The sequence below is a fragment of the Drosophila willistoni genome (assembly GCF_018902025.1).
Source record: "Drosophila willistoni isolate 14030-0811.24 chromosome 2R unlocalized genomic scaffold, UCI_dwil_1.1 Seg167, whole genome shotgun sequence".
NCBI lineage: Eukaryota > Metazoa > Arthropoda > Insecta > Diptera > Drosophilidae > Drosophila > Drosophila willistoni.
The window spans coordinates 7,148,518-7,163,391 of record NW_025814050.1 but is presented as its reverse complement, the minus strand read 5'-3'; the positions used below and the strand labels follow the sequence as shown (position 1 = coordinate 7,163,391).

General features: G+C 33.6%; 4 protein-coding genes across 4 annotated transcripts; 2 read left to right on the top strand and 2 right to left on the bottom strand.

The window, feature by feature from the left end:
• Positions 1-3,076: 3,076 nt before the first annotated feature.
• On the top strand, positions 3,077-4,603 carry LOC6643876 (probable cytochrome P450 303a1). The gene has a single exon (XM_002066903.1). It carries the CDS (start codon positions 3,077-3,079, stop codon positions 4,601-4,603), a length of 1,527 nt encoding a protein of 508 aa, XP_002066939.1.
• Positions 4,604-7,288: 2,685 nt separating this feature from the next.
• On the bottom strand, positions 7,289-11,447 carry LOC6643875 (ubiA prenyltransferase domain-containing protein 1 homolog). The gene is made up of 2 exons (XM_002066902.4): positions 10,433-11,447; positions 7,289-9,280 (listed from the first exon to the last, which is right to left on the bottom strand). The coding sequence occupies exons 1-2, from the start codon at positions 10,871-10,873 to the stop codon at positions 8,642-8,644; spliced, it is 1,080 nt and encodes a 359-aa protein (XP_002066938.1). The 5' UTR covers positions 10,874-11,447; the 3' UTR covers positions 7,289-8,641.
• Positions 11,448-11,702: 255 nt separating this feature from the next.
• LOC6643874 (zinc finger protein 32) lies at positions 11,703-13,163 on the top strand. Its single transcript, XM_002066901.3, has 2 exons — positions 11,703-11,897; positions 11,964-13,163. Exons 1-2 carry the CDS (start codon positions 11,766-11,768, stop codon positions 13,110-13,112), a joined length of 1,281 nt encoding a protein of 426 aa, XP_002066937.1. The 5' UTR covers positions 11,703-11,765; the 3' UTR covers positions 13,113-13,163.
• Positions 13,164-13,475: 312 nt separating this feature from the next.
• LOC6643873 (glia maturation factor beta) lies at positions 13,476-14,857 on the bottom strand. The gene is made up of 4 exons (XM_023176669.2): positions 14,689-14,857; positions 14,453-14,546; positions 14,192-14,382; positions 13,476-14,133 (listed from the first exon to the last, which is right to left on the bottom strand). Exons 1-4 carry the CDS (start codon positions 14,689-14,691, stop codon positions 14,005-14,007), a joined length of 417 nt encoding a protein of 138 aa, XP_023032437.1. The 5' UTR covers positions 14,692-14,857; the 3' UTR covers positions 13,476-14,004.
• Between the last annotated feature and the right edge of the window lie 17 nt (positions 14,858-14,874).

Here is a 14,874-nt window from a genome sequence, read left to right as displayed (position 1 = left end):
ACTTATCATTGAATTTTTCGCCACTTTCCGCGATGACATAATAGCCGCCAACCTCACCATATCCACTGAAAACCCGCAATTGGCATCCATTTCACCTAGAAAACGTGTTTTCCTCTCGTTTTCCTTGGCCAAGCACACAGACAGACCAAGACCAAAACAAAATTTAACAAGTTTTCCATGACTTTGGTGGCTTAATAGCCAAGTTTTTCGCTTATTTTTCCTGATTTGTTTGTGGGAGTAGGATAGATGGATGATGGCCAATGTTGCGGTCGCTTAGATTGGCCAAAAAATGAAAATGATGCAATTGAAATTGAACTTTGGACGCGGCAGTGGGTCAGGTTTTTTGGTAAGATAACAAAATACCAGTTCCAGAGCCTTTCAAAAGTTTCAAGATAAATACAAAACAAAACAATTTGGTTTTCTGCAATGTCCAAACCATTTTCATTCAACAGAAAATTCATGTAAATATTTGTACCAAATTTTCATAAAACTTTTCCCATTTTCATATTATTATTGAAGCTATTTGTAAAGCAATTAAATCTCATCAAACAATTGAGAGTACACGCACAGTCAAAATTTTTAATAATTATTACAAATAATTTTGAAAATTTTGCAAATAATTTCAATTAAATCATCAATTGGCCTCAAGCATTCATCAATTTCGATTATTATAAAATGTTATTAAAAGTTCCTGGCAAATATCTAAAGGTAAAACTAGCCAACTAAAACGTTGAACTAAGTCAAGGGATCTTTCTACTTTTTATATGGTAATAGTGTCGTATAACGTTTTGAAAAACAAATACCCCGAATACATAGATATTCCTTTCTCTTGTTTTGCTTTATACAAAAATTTCATAATATCATAATTTGCAAGATAGACGAAAACTACGTCCATACACTAGCCTGGGGTTCGAACCCGGATCCTCGTTGTTCAGTTGACTTAATGACTAGGCCACTTAGACAACTCATCTACCGAGGACTGCACATTATGTAAGTATATTAAAAGAATAGTTGAGAAACTTTAAAATATAATTAATTGTTATAAATGTTAAATATTCTTCGAATTATAACAATGACGGTTAATTCATAAGTGGAATTTATCAACTTTTTGAGAGTCAATTTTTCTTGTCTCTTAATTCTTTTTGGAATATGTATATGTTTAACTGTATAATGGCAAGTTCAGAGTTTCTATAAGTGACTTTTAAAACTTTATACTTCACTTTTTTTAATCTTTTTTTTTTTAAATCGGTATTCATTATTTCCCGACTAAAATATTTGTATAATTTACTACATCTCATAGGATTTTTTTTTTTTCATTGCTTAGTTTTTTTTTAATAGGCGAAATAATGGAAAAATTTTATAACTAAGAAGTCTTTTCTTGTTCAAACATCCGACAATTTTTGAAATAAAAATATTTTTAAAATAGGCTATGATAAAATTAGATTTCAATAAATTTTTACAATTTTTAGGTTTGATACAATTGTTTTTTTATGTTTATCGCAGTCTTTTTTTACTTTTTTTTTTAGTAAGTCTTAATGATTGTGCAATATGTATATATTTCCTATACATTTCTATTATTTCTTGATTAAACAAAAATTAACATTAAACATGTTTGAACACATATTTTTCTTTTGCATAAATAATCCCCCAATAAATTATTTAAAGCTCATTCCATTGGGATAATTCTCAAAAGCCAAAATTTGGAAATTCAGGTGTATATATCCCCTTAAATTCAAAAACTTAGGTAAAATAATGCGGCCTTCTTCTTTTAGTAGTTCAATATTCACTACGTTTGCAGCTTAAGTTCCTAACAATGTATGTTAAATTGCCTGATCTTCGTCAAATGGAACAGGGCTTTATCTAAAATGAACTGATAACGATTTTTTATTATTTTGATCCTTATTAGAAGATCTCTTATTCGAATTTCCATATATATTGGCTTACAATTATTCAAATTCAAATAATTGGAAGGAAAAAAACATAATCGAACTTTTTCTTTGGTTGCTTAAATATGAGTGTGTTGATTTCGAGTCATGTTTTAGTTCGTGTTTTTTTTAAATTGCATAACGAAAAAATAGTATATGTAATATAGAAGAATATTGCTAACTATTTAACCATATATTGCTTATTCTTCTTAAACCAAAAATTGCTAAAACGAATTGCTCCTTTTCTTTCAAATTGATCGAATTTAATGCTATTTTACAACTCTAATTTATATTGACGACTTCATTTATTATTACTGTATAAGATAGTATTGATAATAAACAGTCAAATGGTACATTTTATATAAATATTAGATACAAAATGGCCAAGACATATGGATCCCCATGGATCCGTCCTTGGAGAATATATTCATTAGTTCTTTAAATCGTAGGTATTCGATATTAGCGAGGATATATTTCTTATAAATAAGTATTGGGCATATAGTTTATAATTTAATTAAATTGTAATCAAATTTGGTTAGAAATATTTAACGTCTCATAGTTAAAAACATCAAAATTAATTTTATATTTAAAGGAAAGTTTGAAATTTATGGAAGCACTTGATTTAAATCACATTGTGGAACTTTTTTCTCAAAACTTTTTTAAAATTTGTACTAAAATGTTCAATAATATAGTCATGAAGATTAGACATAATGTCTTAAAATATTACATTACTTTTAAAACACCTGTAAAATTTACTTGGCAAGATCAATTACAGGTGAAAATTGATTTTCAGTTGCTCTCAATTTAGAGTTATCTAATCTGTTGTTTGCCATTTCCACAAGGGGAAAACTTTTTATTTGGGGAGAAAAAGCTTTTTGGCCAACTTCAAAGCATTGTCTATATAAAAGCAGCTTCAACTTAAGCCAAGACTTCAGTCTGCAATAAACTCCAAAGACGTGAAAAGTCTTTCACTTTCAGTTTTGAACAAGAAAAGAAAAAGAGCGAGAGAGAGAGAGGGGGGGAAAAAAAAGAAAAACCAATTGAATTTTCGCAAGTGGCCTAACCACTTGTTGGTTTGGTTTGTAAATGTGGAATAGTAGTGGCTCGGAGGATTACATAAGTCAAAGGGGAAATAAAGTGAAAGTCCGGAAATGTTTTATGCGGTGATCTTCTTTAGCACTTTGTTGCTAATCTTCATCCTCGTAAGCAGTCGTTGGGGTCGTAAGCCACCGAAATTTCCACCAGGACCTCGCTGGTATCCCATTGTGGGTTGTGCCCTCCAGATTCAGCTGTGGCGTCAACGTCTGGGCATGTTTTGTAAGGTCATAGATCTGTTGGCCAAGAAATATGTGAATCCCTATGGTTATTATGGACTCAAGATTGGCAAGGATAAGGTGGTTATAGCATATACAAACGATGCCATCAATGAAATGATGACCAATGAAGATATCGATGGGCGACCAGATGGCATATTCTATCGCCTAAGGACATTCAATTCACGCCTGGGTGTCCTTCTCACCGATGGTGAGATGTGGATCGAACAGCGAAGATTCATTTTGAGGCATTTGAAGAATTTTGGTTTCGCTCGCAGTGGAATGATGGGCATTGTTAACAATGAGGCCAACTGCCTGCTGGAGGATCTTAAGAGAAAAGTGCGGCTAGAGGGAGGCGGGGTAAAGGCCAAACTGGAAATGCACGATCTGACCAGTGTCTATGTCTTGAATACCCTCTGGTGTATGCTCAGTGGACGCCGCTATGAGCCCGGCTCACCGGAGATTACCGAATTGCTGGAAACGTTTTTCGAGCTGTTCAAAAATATTGATATGGTTGGAGCACTTTTCAGTCATTTCCCTTTGCTACGCTTCATTGCACCTGATTTTTCCGGTTACACGGGTTTTGTGGACAGCCATCGGGCGCTGTATCACTTCATGTCCAAGGAGATTGAATTGCATCGTCAGAGTTTCCGGAATTACGATGAGCCCAGAGATCTGATGGACAGCTATTTGAGGGCCCAGGATGAGGGTAACGATCCCAAGGGAATGTTTAGCGACGAGAGTCTATTGGCCATTTGTCTGGATATGTTTTTGGCTGGCTCGGAGACAACAAACAAAAGTTTGGGATTCTGTTTCATGCATTTGGTGCTACAACCAGAGATCCAGGAGAAAGCCTTCGAGGAAATCAAAGAGCATGTGGGTCTGGATCGCATTCCCGAGTGGTCGGATCGTCTGAAGTTGCCCTATTGTGAGGCCATCACCATGGAGGCGGTGCGATTCTTTATGCTCCACACATTCGGTATACCCCATCGGGCTGTCTGCCACACGCGTCTCTCGGGCTATGAGATACCAAAGGACACCATGGTCATAGCCTGTTTTCGTGGCATGCTAATCAACCCAATCGATTTTCCCGAACCTCTGACCTTTGATCCCACACGCTACCTAATCGATGGCCAATTAAAATTACCAGAAGCCTTCAATCCTTTCGGTTTCGGACGACATCGCTGCATGGGTGATCTTCTGGGCAGGCAGAATCTATTCATGTTTACCACAACCGTCTTGCAGAACTTCAAACTGGTCGCCCTACCAGATCAAATGCCAGAAGAAGTGCCATTGGAGGGGGCCACGGCGGCAGTGAAACCATACGATGTCATGCTCTATCCCAGAGAAGGAGTCAAAATTTAACATGGGAATTGCATTTTTTTTTTACGAATATTAATATCTAAGAATTTATGAGAATAAATGTTCCAAAATTCGTTGAATATTGGATGAAAAAACTTTAAATCATTTCGAAAGTCTACTTTGACAGTTCTTAAATTTGAAATTCTTCAGTATTTAGAACATTTTATTTATATTTTGTTCTATAAAATTAGTATTTTAAGTTGGAATTTGTTATCGAACCAACATTTTTCATACAATAATCTAATTTTCTCAAACTTTGGATCGACTATAAATGATACTTTAATTAACAAACTTTTAAAAACAAAAAAAAGAAATGAATAAAAGATAAAATCTTTAACAAATTAAAAAAAAAGGAAAATAATAAAGAAAATTTGTAAATTAAACCACAAGATAAAAGTTAGTCTGGCTTGAAATTAACCTGAAATCCTAAGATCTCGATATAAAACGTAACTAGAGAGTTTAAAACTTAAGTTTAAAACACTTTTTTTGTCGCCTACTATATTAGCCTACAGGTTTGAGTTGTGAATGATTTTTAGACTAATTTGATTCTAATCGTGGAGAACAAAAAATTTATTTTTGCACAATATTGAAAACACTTCGGAAACATGTTTTTCCAACTCAATCTTCTGGTGGCTCGCAAATTAATCAAATAATCAAAATTATTCACTTATGGGTAATATTGTTCTCAATATATTAAAGAATAATGGAAAAATGTTTGTTTAAAGTTTTATATTAAACGCTTTGAAACCGATTAATTTGGAGAACCGATTTAACGGAGAACAAGTCTCAAATCCGATTATGATAAAAACATTCAGAAATGAGAACAGACCTGTTTTTAAATTCAAATGCATAAATGGCAAACCTACCTTGTTAAGTCAAAAAAATTCGATCTTTTTTCCCATTTACTGGATAGATACAAGGTGGCGCAAAAGAAATCACCCTATTGGAAGATGCTCTCATTTTTGCAAATGTCCGCAAATCTCAAATCTGTTTTGACATTTGTGGACTAGACAGATACAGAATACAAGTGAATAAGCCATGGATCGATACACTCCCCAAGAACGCGGAATAATTGTGAAGGACGCGTTTCCGGGTCGCTTAATTTTGCGTTTTGGCGATTTGCACTAGCCCACAAGATCGCCCGATTTCACGGTCTCGGACTTCTTTTTATGGGGTTTTTTGAAGTCTCGTGTTTACATCAACAAGCCTGAGACCTTGGAAGCCCTCAAGGAAAATATCTGACACGAATGCGAGAATTAATCGCCTTAAACGCTCGCCGAAGTGATGGAAAATGTCATAAATCGAGCCCGTATGGCAATCAATTGTGACGGCGCCCATTTGTCCGATATCATCTTCTCGACTTAATTAATTCTACATGTATAAATAAACATAATCAAAAAAAAGAATCGAAGTTTTTCATTTAGAAAAAAAATAAGAGTTAAACAACATCGGATGACTTCTTTTGCGCCACCTTGTACATGTTTTAAGCATGTACCTACAAATATTCTTGTCAACATATTTAAAAATTTCGAAATTTATGAGCCATTGACTGACAATTGACAAATGGGCAAAGCTGCAGCGGCAAAACTTTGATCCCGTATTTCTCAAAACAACATGTTTCAAACTGACTGAAGTTTGACATTTTTTCACATTTCCTCAGAAGATGTCCCCATAAAGTAGACTAGAATCATTGACAAATATTGAAATTGAAATATTGAATTAAAAAACCTCTTACCCTTTATACCTTCCGCAAAAAAAATTCCCGAAAAAATAGCTAGATTTTGGCCCAACAAGGTGGAAAACCCCATTAATTCGATTTGAATAAATGAGTATGCCAGTTCTGATTATGCCAATTGTCATTCCAAAATAAACTTTTAGAAATGATTTCAAAGTGTGGAGAACTTTACATTACAATTAAATGTACTTTTTCTATGTAGAAACAAAAAAAACTAATGTAAATCATTTTAAAATGTTATTCCATAACCTATTTAAACTCATTTAAAACTTTTTTTGTTTCATTTGAATGTTTTTCGACTGATTTTTATGTCATTCAATCGAATTTGATTCTAATTTATGCACAGCTCATTCAGTTAGTTTCGAATATTGTAAGCTCCAATTTAGTTTTTTTTCCATTCAGTTTTCTATTAGCTAGTCGAGACTTCACTAATTTCGAGCAAGTAGACGTATTTCAAATTTGACTGCAAATCTATATTGTCAGCTAATCAAAAGCCTTATATATCAAAATTAAGTCGGTATTATTTAAATTAAAATATAAAAATGAACAGACTTATTAAGAAACTATTTTTGAAGCCTTCTTTTTCTTTTTCTTCAATTCTAGTTTACAGAGTGTTAATAGGAGTTGAGAATATCTCCATTGGATTTTCTACAATATTTGAGAAAAGTTGAAACTATTTCCGCAATAATTTAATAAAAATACGCTTCCATTTCTTTCGATTCAATTAAAAATATATTACACAAATTTGTTAATGATTACAATTACAATTCTTCACGTTCTGTCACAATCTATTATATGAAATAATTCAATTATTGTTTAGATGGTAGTTATTTATTTAATATTAATTTATAATTATTATTGTTCTGGTTGGTTGGTTTTGTTGTTGTTTTCGGTTGATTTGCCTTTTTTTTTGTTAAGTCTACAAAGTTGTCATTATTTAGTTTATCTTTTAGTTTTATCTTTCCATTCAGTTCAGCAAACAACAAGAAGCATTTCCATATATTTTTTTTTTGCTCTCTACACAATAAAATACACATTTTGTACCCAAAAATTACAATGACAAATGAAGCTTAAAAAATATTATTAATAATAAGAGCTAACACAATTGTTGTTAAATGAATGCGCGCATTGATATTCATTTTTTTTTTTTTTGCTTATGATTTTTGTTTTTCTTTTCTTTTTTTGTTAAAGCTATTCTGTTGTTTATATGCATAAGTAATTCATTTTTTTGTTGTCTTGGAAAACAATTGATATAAGTATATATATATATGTGTATATACTATGTGTATATTCTATATATATATCTCTTCTTTTTTTGTTTAAAAAAATTTGCAATTTTTTTCCTCCCTTTATTTGTTTTATTTGTGTTTTATGTGTTATTCTCACTCTTGAGCCCTAAATGTATGTGAATAATGTTTGTATAGAGGTGTGTGTGTGTTTTGTGTGTAAATATGTAAAAACACTAACAATTGTTAAACAAATAAGCAAAGCCAGTTCTTGACACACAGTTTTCATTTTCATTTTCTTAAGCATTTCTATAAAGTAATTTGTTTTTTTGTTTTGTTTTGTTTGATTGACCAAAACTTAAGTAACTTGTTTAAACTTTAGATAACATTAACTTTAGCTATGTATATATGTATTTGTATGTGTGTGTATATGTATGAGTTATATGTGTGTGTATACCTAAGCCTTTAGATGATATAATTAATATGTATGTATAAATATTTTGTTGTTTTTTATTATTGTTGCACACGATCTTGGTCCATTATTCCAAAGCGCGAGAGGAAGAGTTTGCAGATTATTTGAATTGTTGATAACACATATAAATAAATTAATCACTTTAAGTGAATTTGAAGAAACATTTGCAATTAAATCAAACTGAATTGAGAATTCTCAAGCATAAAGAAATTAGTTCAAGAATATTTATAAACATATTTCCTCCAATTGGCATCATCAACAATTCAATATACTTATTACATCGAGTGGTTTAAAGTTTAGGGGTGAAATAAATAATGTGGGTAGTATGTAGGATTAAATTAAACTGAGTAGATTGAGTAGGATATGTTTATCATTCAGTTCAGTTCAGATTTTCTATTCATTTTGAGACTAGGCGAGAAGGAAAAGCATACAACAAACGCACACACAAAACACAGACAGCATTTTCGCACACACAATTTAACCGACTAATAACTAATTTACATACAAAATGTATACATCGATATGCATATACATAATTCCCTAAAAATGTTGCAAACTTTTCTACATATACATACATTGGATCGATTGGTTTTCTCATCAGTATTAATCTAATGCTTACGCCACACAAATGTGGGCAACTGTTGGGCACAGCAGCAGGCCACAATATAGAGGATGCCAAAGAAGAAATTCAGTTTAGCCGTCTGACGCGGCACCAAATGCATCGTATAATCGTTACGAAAACGTTTCTCAATTTGAAATGCCTGCGGCAATGTTATCAATGGCAACAGGAACCATATTGAATACTTTAAACCGAATATAAAGAATATTGAATACGGTGTGAAGAGAAGCATGGCATAAAGCACATGCGAGGCAGTACGTCCGATCAGTATGGCCAATGTCACAATGCCAGCTCTCTGATCATTTTCCGCATCCCTCGTATTGTTGCTATGCAGTATCGCCTCCGTATTGAGAGCCAATGGAATGGCATAGCCCATCGTTGTCCAATCCACATGTCCTGTTTGTGACATAAACGCAAATAGCACCGAAATGGGTCCGAAAAGTATCAAGATCACCAAATCGCCCAGAGCAATGTATTTGAAACCAATTCCACCCGTATACAAAAAACTCGATGACAGTCCGCCAAAGTATATTAAAGCCAAATGTTCCATTTTAGCTGGACTAAGCACAGCCAGGAATACGAATCCTCCACAACCAGCCAAGTATAGGATGGCGCCTAAGGAAACGACCTGTAAAGCACATAATTATAGAGAGTATATAATATAATAATAGCATGTTAAAATATTCTTAAACATAACTTTCCAATCGAAAATTATTAAAAGTCAGCTATTAGTTAAAATTTTATACTCAAAACGGAAAACTTTAAAGAGTTATATATAATATTTTGATCATTTTTAAAATGAACGAGTAATATTTTAAATATTTTTATTTTGATTTTTTTCACACATTTTTTATTCCAGCTCGAGGTAAATGTATCCATACGAAAAAAAAATAAAAACTTTGGGTTTTTCTTTACTTACTTTTAAATTGAAAATGAATGAAAATGAACAATTAACGTTTTTAACAATTATTCAAAATAATTTTTGATGATTCTAAGTATTTTACTCGGACTGTATTTGAAGCAGTTTATCACATATTAAAAATTAATCATTTGGAAAGTTTGAAAAGAAAATTATATTACCCAATTTTTTTTTTAAACTTCGAGAAATTAGTTTTTACATTTTTAAAAATTATTCTTATTGAAATAGAGATAAATATTTTTGAAATACTCCAAGAAAATTAAATTGAAGCTTTATATAATCAAGTATTATTGGAAATACTTTGTTTTTCCTTGGAATTATAGAGGCAATCTTAATTTCTAGTAAGTAATTAAAATTTATTTTACTGTGGCCAACATTCTAGTTTAAAACTGAGACCCAAACCTTTAAATTAAGAAAATCGTGTTTGAAAAATCGCAATTTTTACAAATTTAAAAAGTTAGGGGATTTAAGATATTATTTTTTAAGACCTATTTTGGTCAGTTTAAAAACTAAATTTTATCTCAACATATTTTAAAATTGCATTAAGTCCTTAAAGAGTTTAAAAATACAATCGGATCGATTGTCGAAACACTATGATTAACACAAATTTGTTTTAAAACGAATTTAAAACGAATAAAAATCTATTTGCGATAACAAAATATTAAACTTTGGAAACTATTCCAAATATTTCAAATAATTAATTTGAATTGGTAAAGTTATCTCAATGGATTCAATTTAAAATAATGACATATCTGATAACTAAACGCATTAAAGATTTGGAAAAAAAAACCGTAGAGTAATGCTAACTAAACAAATATTATAGACTAGCTCTCTCGCTCCGTATCGTCCGGTGTGTCTTACCTCATCCTTGGTGAGTATGTGATCGACGAGTGTGCGATCATCAGCCTTTTGTTTATCAATGCCTTTGATGAAGTCGAAATATGTATTAACCACATTGCCAGCGCAATGAACGGTGACCACAGTGAAGGCGGTGAGGAAGAAGGTGACTAGTGAGAATTCCGCTGACCATTGCGAACGATAGGCCAAAGCGGAACCGAGCAAAGTGGGCACTAAGCTGGCCGATAATGACCATGGTCTTAGGGCGAGTAAATAGGTTTTTAATTTCATAAACGTCGCTGGTGGCATGGATGTTCCAGATCCTGTACTCGTTCCCCTGCCAGATTTACCATTTGTTTGGACTTTGCCATTTGCCTTCAGTAGGTGATCCTCATCCTCATCCTCCTGATACTGCTGCTGCTGCTGGAGAGGATTCTCGCTCGCTGGGGACTGACTTGTTTCCATTGCAAGCAACAAAGTGAAACTAGTTGTAGCAGCACGTTGTGTTAAATGAAATTTGTTGTTTAGAATTTTGCGATGTATAAAAAATTTGACCTTGTTTCGGCGTGAATAGTTGCCACCGTTTTGTTGTTTTTGTTGTTATTGTTGTTTTAAATATATATATATATATCTATATATATTTTTATTTGTTTACAAAAGCATAAATTTTGCCGTTTTTGCCGGTTGTGTGCCTTCAATAATTGCTAATATACAGCATCTTGAGTGCGGGTGGGTGATGTTGGCAGCAGGGGGAGGAAAGGGGTGGCGGACATACAAAAATTTCACCCAACAGAAGGCTCCAAAAAATTTCTCGTTACTTGCCGCTCTCACTCTCACTCGGTCTATCTTTCTCTTTCAGACTTTCTCCCTTGATAGAACAGTGTCCTTATTCCTTGACCAGCTCTGTTTAAGCTAGATTATTTTATAAAATAATCCTGAAAGATTCCTAGTTGGACATCTTAAATCTTAAATTGATTGAAATTTCACTTGTTTCGTGTCTCTTTCGTCTTCGATATATTCGTGCTGGCACTACTGAATTTCCCACCAGTGATGCCAGAAGCTTGCAAATTATTAGGGGGAGCCAAGTCATCAAGAAAATGAAACTATCGGCAAATTAAATATGAAATTGTTAAACGGGATGTTTTACTAAAATTACTTTTGGCAAAATCTTTAAAAATATAATTATAAAGAACACCATTTTAACATTTACTAAAAAATTGTCGAGAAATTTTTCTTCAGTTTTCACGAATACCGCAAACATCAAATTACCCGACACTTTTATTCTCCAGTGTTGGGTAACTACCAAAAACAGCTGGCTGCAACTGCAAAGTAAATAAAAACATAAGAAATTTGGAAAATGGACTATAACATACATAAAATTTGTCGAGTTTGTCTGGAAGAGGCCGCCCCAGGACCTCTGACCTCTATATACAGCACAGATTTCGCCATGATGCCCTCGGTGATGCTGATGCAGTGTGCCAAGATTAGAGTAAGGGCAACTTAAAATTTCTGCAGAGGATTAACTTGAAAACAAGTGTTTTTTTTCACTTCTCAGATATACAAAACGGATGGCTTACCATCGGTAATATGCAATAATTGCATATATCGCCTAGGCGTAGCATTCCATTTCAAACAGGAATGCGAAAACAATGATATAAGATTGCGTCAATATTTGGGTCTACATGAGAGCTGGAGACAAGATGCAGCCACCAATACCGACTTTATAGAAAAACCTTTACCACCCCTGCTCAATAGCGATGACGATGATGACGATGACGATGGAGTGGGGAGAGATCCAAAGCCTCTCAGCAAACGATCGCGGTATCAGAGAAAACCCCGGGATCAGCACAAAAAAAGGGGACCCAAACCAGTACCAAAATTACCCCATACATGCTATGATTGTCATAAGCATTTCAAATGCCTGGCCCAGCTTACCCAGCACATTCGCACCCATACCGGGGAGAAGCCCTTTGAGTGCCAGTACTGCAGACAGAGATTTGCCCAACGCTATAATCTGAAAGTGCACGAACGTGTTCATACGGGCGATAAGCCATTTCAATGTGAAATCTGTTCGAAGCAATTCTCAGCTTTGGGTAATTTTCAAGCACATCAGAAAATCCATTTAGGGGTACGAGATCAAATCTGTTCGCTGTGTCAAAAGGCATTCTATACGGCTGGTGATCTGTCCAAGCATATGATTACCCATACGGGCATAAAGAATCATCATTGTGATGTCTGTGGCAAGGCATTCAGTCGACGTCGGGATATGCGAACACATAAATTGAAGCTCCATCCGCTGGAATCATCTGCGAATCATCAAATCAATGACGACGATGATGATGACGAGGCCATTGACACAGATCCAGTGGGTCTGGATCACACAGATCATCATGTTGAGGCGGCAGAGGTTCCACCCACAATTGCCCATTTCAAGTGTCCGGATTGTGATAAGGCCTATGTATCGGCTGATAGTCTTAGTTTGCATTTTCGTTCGCATTCCATGAACAATAATCTACTTAATCTGCCACTCGGTCATCCGCACCCGCATGCAGCACCACCGCCCGCGCCGCCCATGTCACATCATCATTATTCACAAATGGGCATGATGCACATGCTCCCACCCCCACCTCCACCTCCTGCATCCACTGAGGGGAGATACACCATGCTCCATCATCCAACACCTGCTCAAAGATTGCATTATTAGTGCCCGAATCAAGATGAAATTGTCATTAAAAAATAAGTATTATATTTAAAATTATATCGCTTTTAATTCCTACCTCCAATAGGATCTGGGGAAGTAAGTTAATGGAAATCACAGAAGAATTTCATATTAAATCGTTTTAAATTTCGACAAATAGACAAAACTGAACAAAAAAGATGTCAGGTATTAATTGATTAAACTGACAATAAAAGTAATATATAGGAAACTTTCGATCCCTCAGACTCTGTCCTATAGCTCCAAAGGATTAATACAGATGGCTATATTTCTTAATCTCAATCTCAATCAAGACTAATTTAATTTGGCTGGAAATTGGTAATTTGTGTATATAAATAATAGTTTAGTGAATTCAAGTATAATCGATATACAAATGTTTATTTATTTGTAGATAATATTGAACACGTTGTTTCATTTATGTATTATTTTTTGTTTGTTGTTAAATACTTAACATTTTCATGTATAAAATGGAATATTTGTGTCTATGTCATGTAATCTTTACAATTAAAATACATTTTCGTTTCATTTATCATCTCGGATCTATAGTATGTATATGTATATAAATATATTCTGTTTTATATAATTTGGCAAGTCCAGCTTTGTTTTTGCTATCAACTATTTAAATGCAAGACAGGTTGAAAAACGAAAACTAAAAACTTACAAGAACACAGAATAAAAGAATTGGAAAAAATATGTAAAGAATTGAGCTTACAAATATATACAGTTTATCGGCATTTTGTCATGATTTTGGTATTTATATATATGTATGTGTGTATATATACTATTGGTATGTATCGTTGGTATCCAGGAATATAATATTAGTTACTAAAATATTGCTTTGAAAAATTGTCATTTCATTTGCTTGTGATTTTTTGCCCGTTTACTTAAGCTTAGATCTGAGCCAATCTTCGGTCAGTTCGTCCAATTCTCGGATTTCATAGACCCGAGTGAGATCGACCTCGCGCTGAAGAGCACTCTTGGTGCAGGCATACATCATTTGGAGTTCGATCTGGATAAATCGTAAATCGAAATTAATTTATTTTATGCTGATTTTGTTTAAACTTTACCTGACTATCCCTTGGGGTGTAGAATATAAAGCACATGGGATATGATATTCGCTGATCGTCATGGATCATTTTGTAGGTATAAACTACATATCTGGGCTGATGTCCTGGCAGAGTGTCCTGCAGCTCCTCCACGGAAATGTCATCAATGAGTTCATCGAGAACAACGCATTGCTTTTCCCGGTCCACTTTCACTATAAATTGAAATATGTATTTTTATATAGTAACCATGGCAACATCAATTATATAGATTTGTATTCTTACAGATCAACGCAGAATTTGTTACGCTCTTGCGAAAACGAAACTTCTTCAGTTCCTCCAAAACCTCATTGCTAATATCGCAAATTCTATTATCGCCCTGAAAGGTGGGGTAAATGTTAGAACAATAACAAAATGTAATTAATTAGTAATCAGCAAGCAAAACAGTACTTCCCCGCCCCCGCCACACTAACAATCACTATTAGTCATGTTTTAAGTTTCTCATTGATTTAATTACTTACCATTTGAATGATTTCCGGAAATTTGGAAAACTAAAATCCAATCTAAACTATAGGGAGAGCAGTTGGGTGCTTATACAAAATTTATAAATGCTATTAATATTTATTTAATAATTTTATTGTAATCCTTTTGTTTAACTCTTGCTCTGCCTAGTGGTGGCAAATTTGATGAATTTGCAATATCGATGT

Excerpts from the sequence above, each read along its gene's own strand:
- LOC6643876 (XM_002066903.1), top strand. The coding sequence starts at position 3,077 with ATGTTTTATGCGGTGATCTTCTTTAGCACTTTGTTGCTAATCTTCATC.
- LOC6643875 (XM_002066902.4), bottom strand. The coding sequence starts at position 10,873 with ATGGAAACAAGTCAGTCCCCAGCGAGCGAGAATCCTCTCCAGCAGCAG. Across the intron at positions 9,281-10,432 it reads ACATACTCACCAAGGATGAG|GTCGTTTCCTTAGGCGCCAT; the intron begins GTAAGACACACC and ends TGTGCTTTACAG.
- LOC6643874 (XM_002066901.3), top strand. The coding sequence starts at position 11,766 with ATGGACTATAACATACATAAAATTTGTCGAGTTTGTCTGGAAGAGGCC. Across the intron at positions 11,898-11,963 it reads TGCAGTGTGCCAAGATTAGA|ATATACAAAACGGATGGCTT; the intron begins GTAAGGGCAACT and ends TTCACTTCTCAG.
- LOC6643873 (XM_023176669.2), bottom strand. Across the intron at positions 14,383-14,452 it reads AACAAATTCTGCGTTGATCT|TGAAAGTGGACCGGGAAAAG; the intron begins GTAAGAATACAA and ends TTCAATTTATAG. Across the intron at positions 14,134-14,191 it reads ACACCCCAAGGGATAGTCAG|ATCGAACTCCAAATGATGTA; the intron begins GTAAAGTTTAAA and ends CGATTTATCCAG.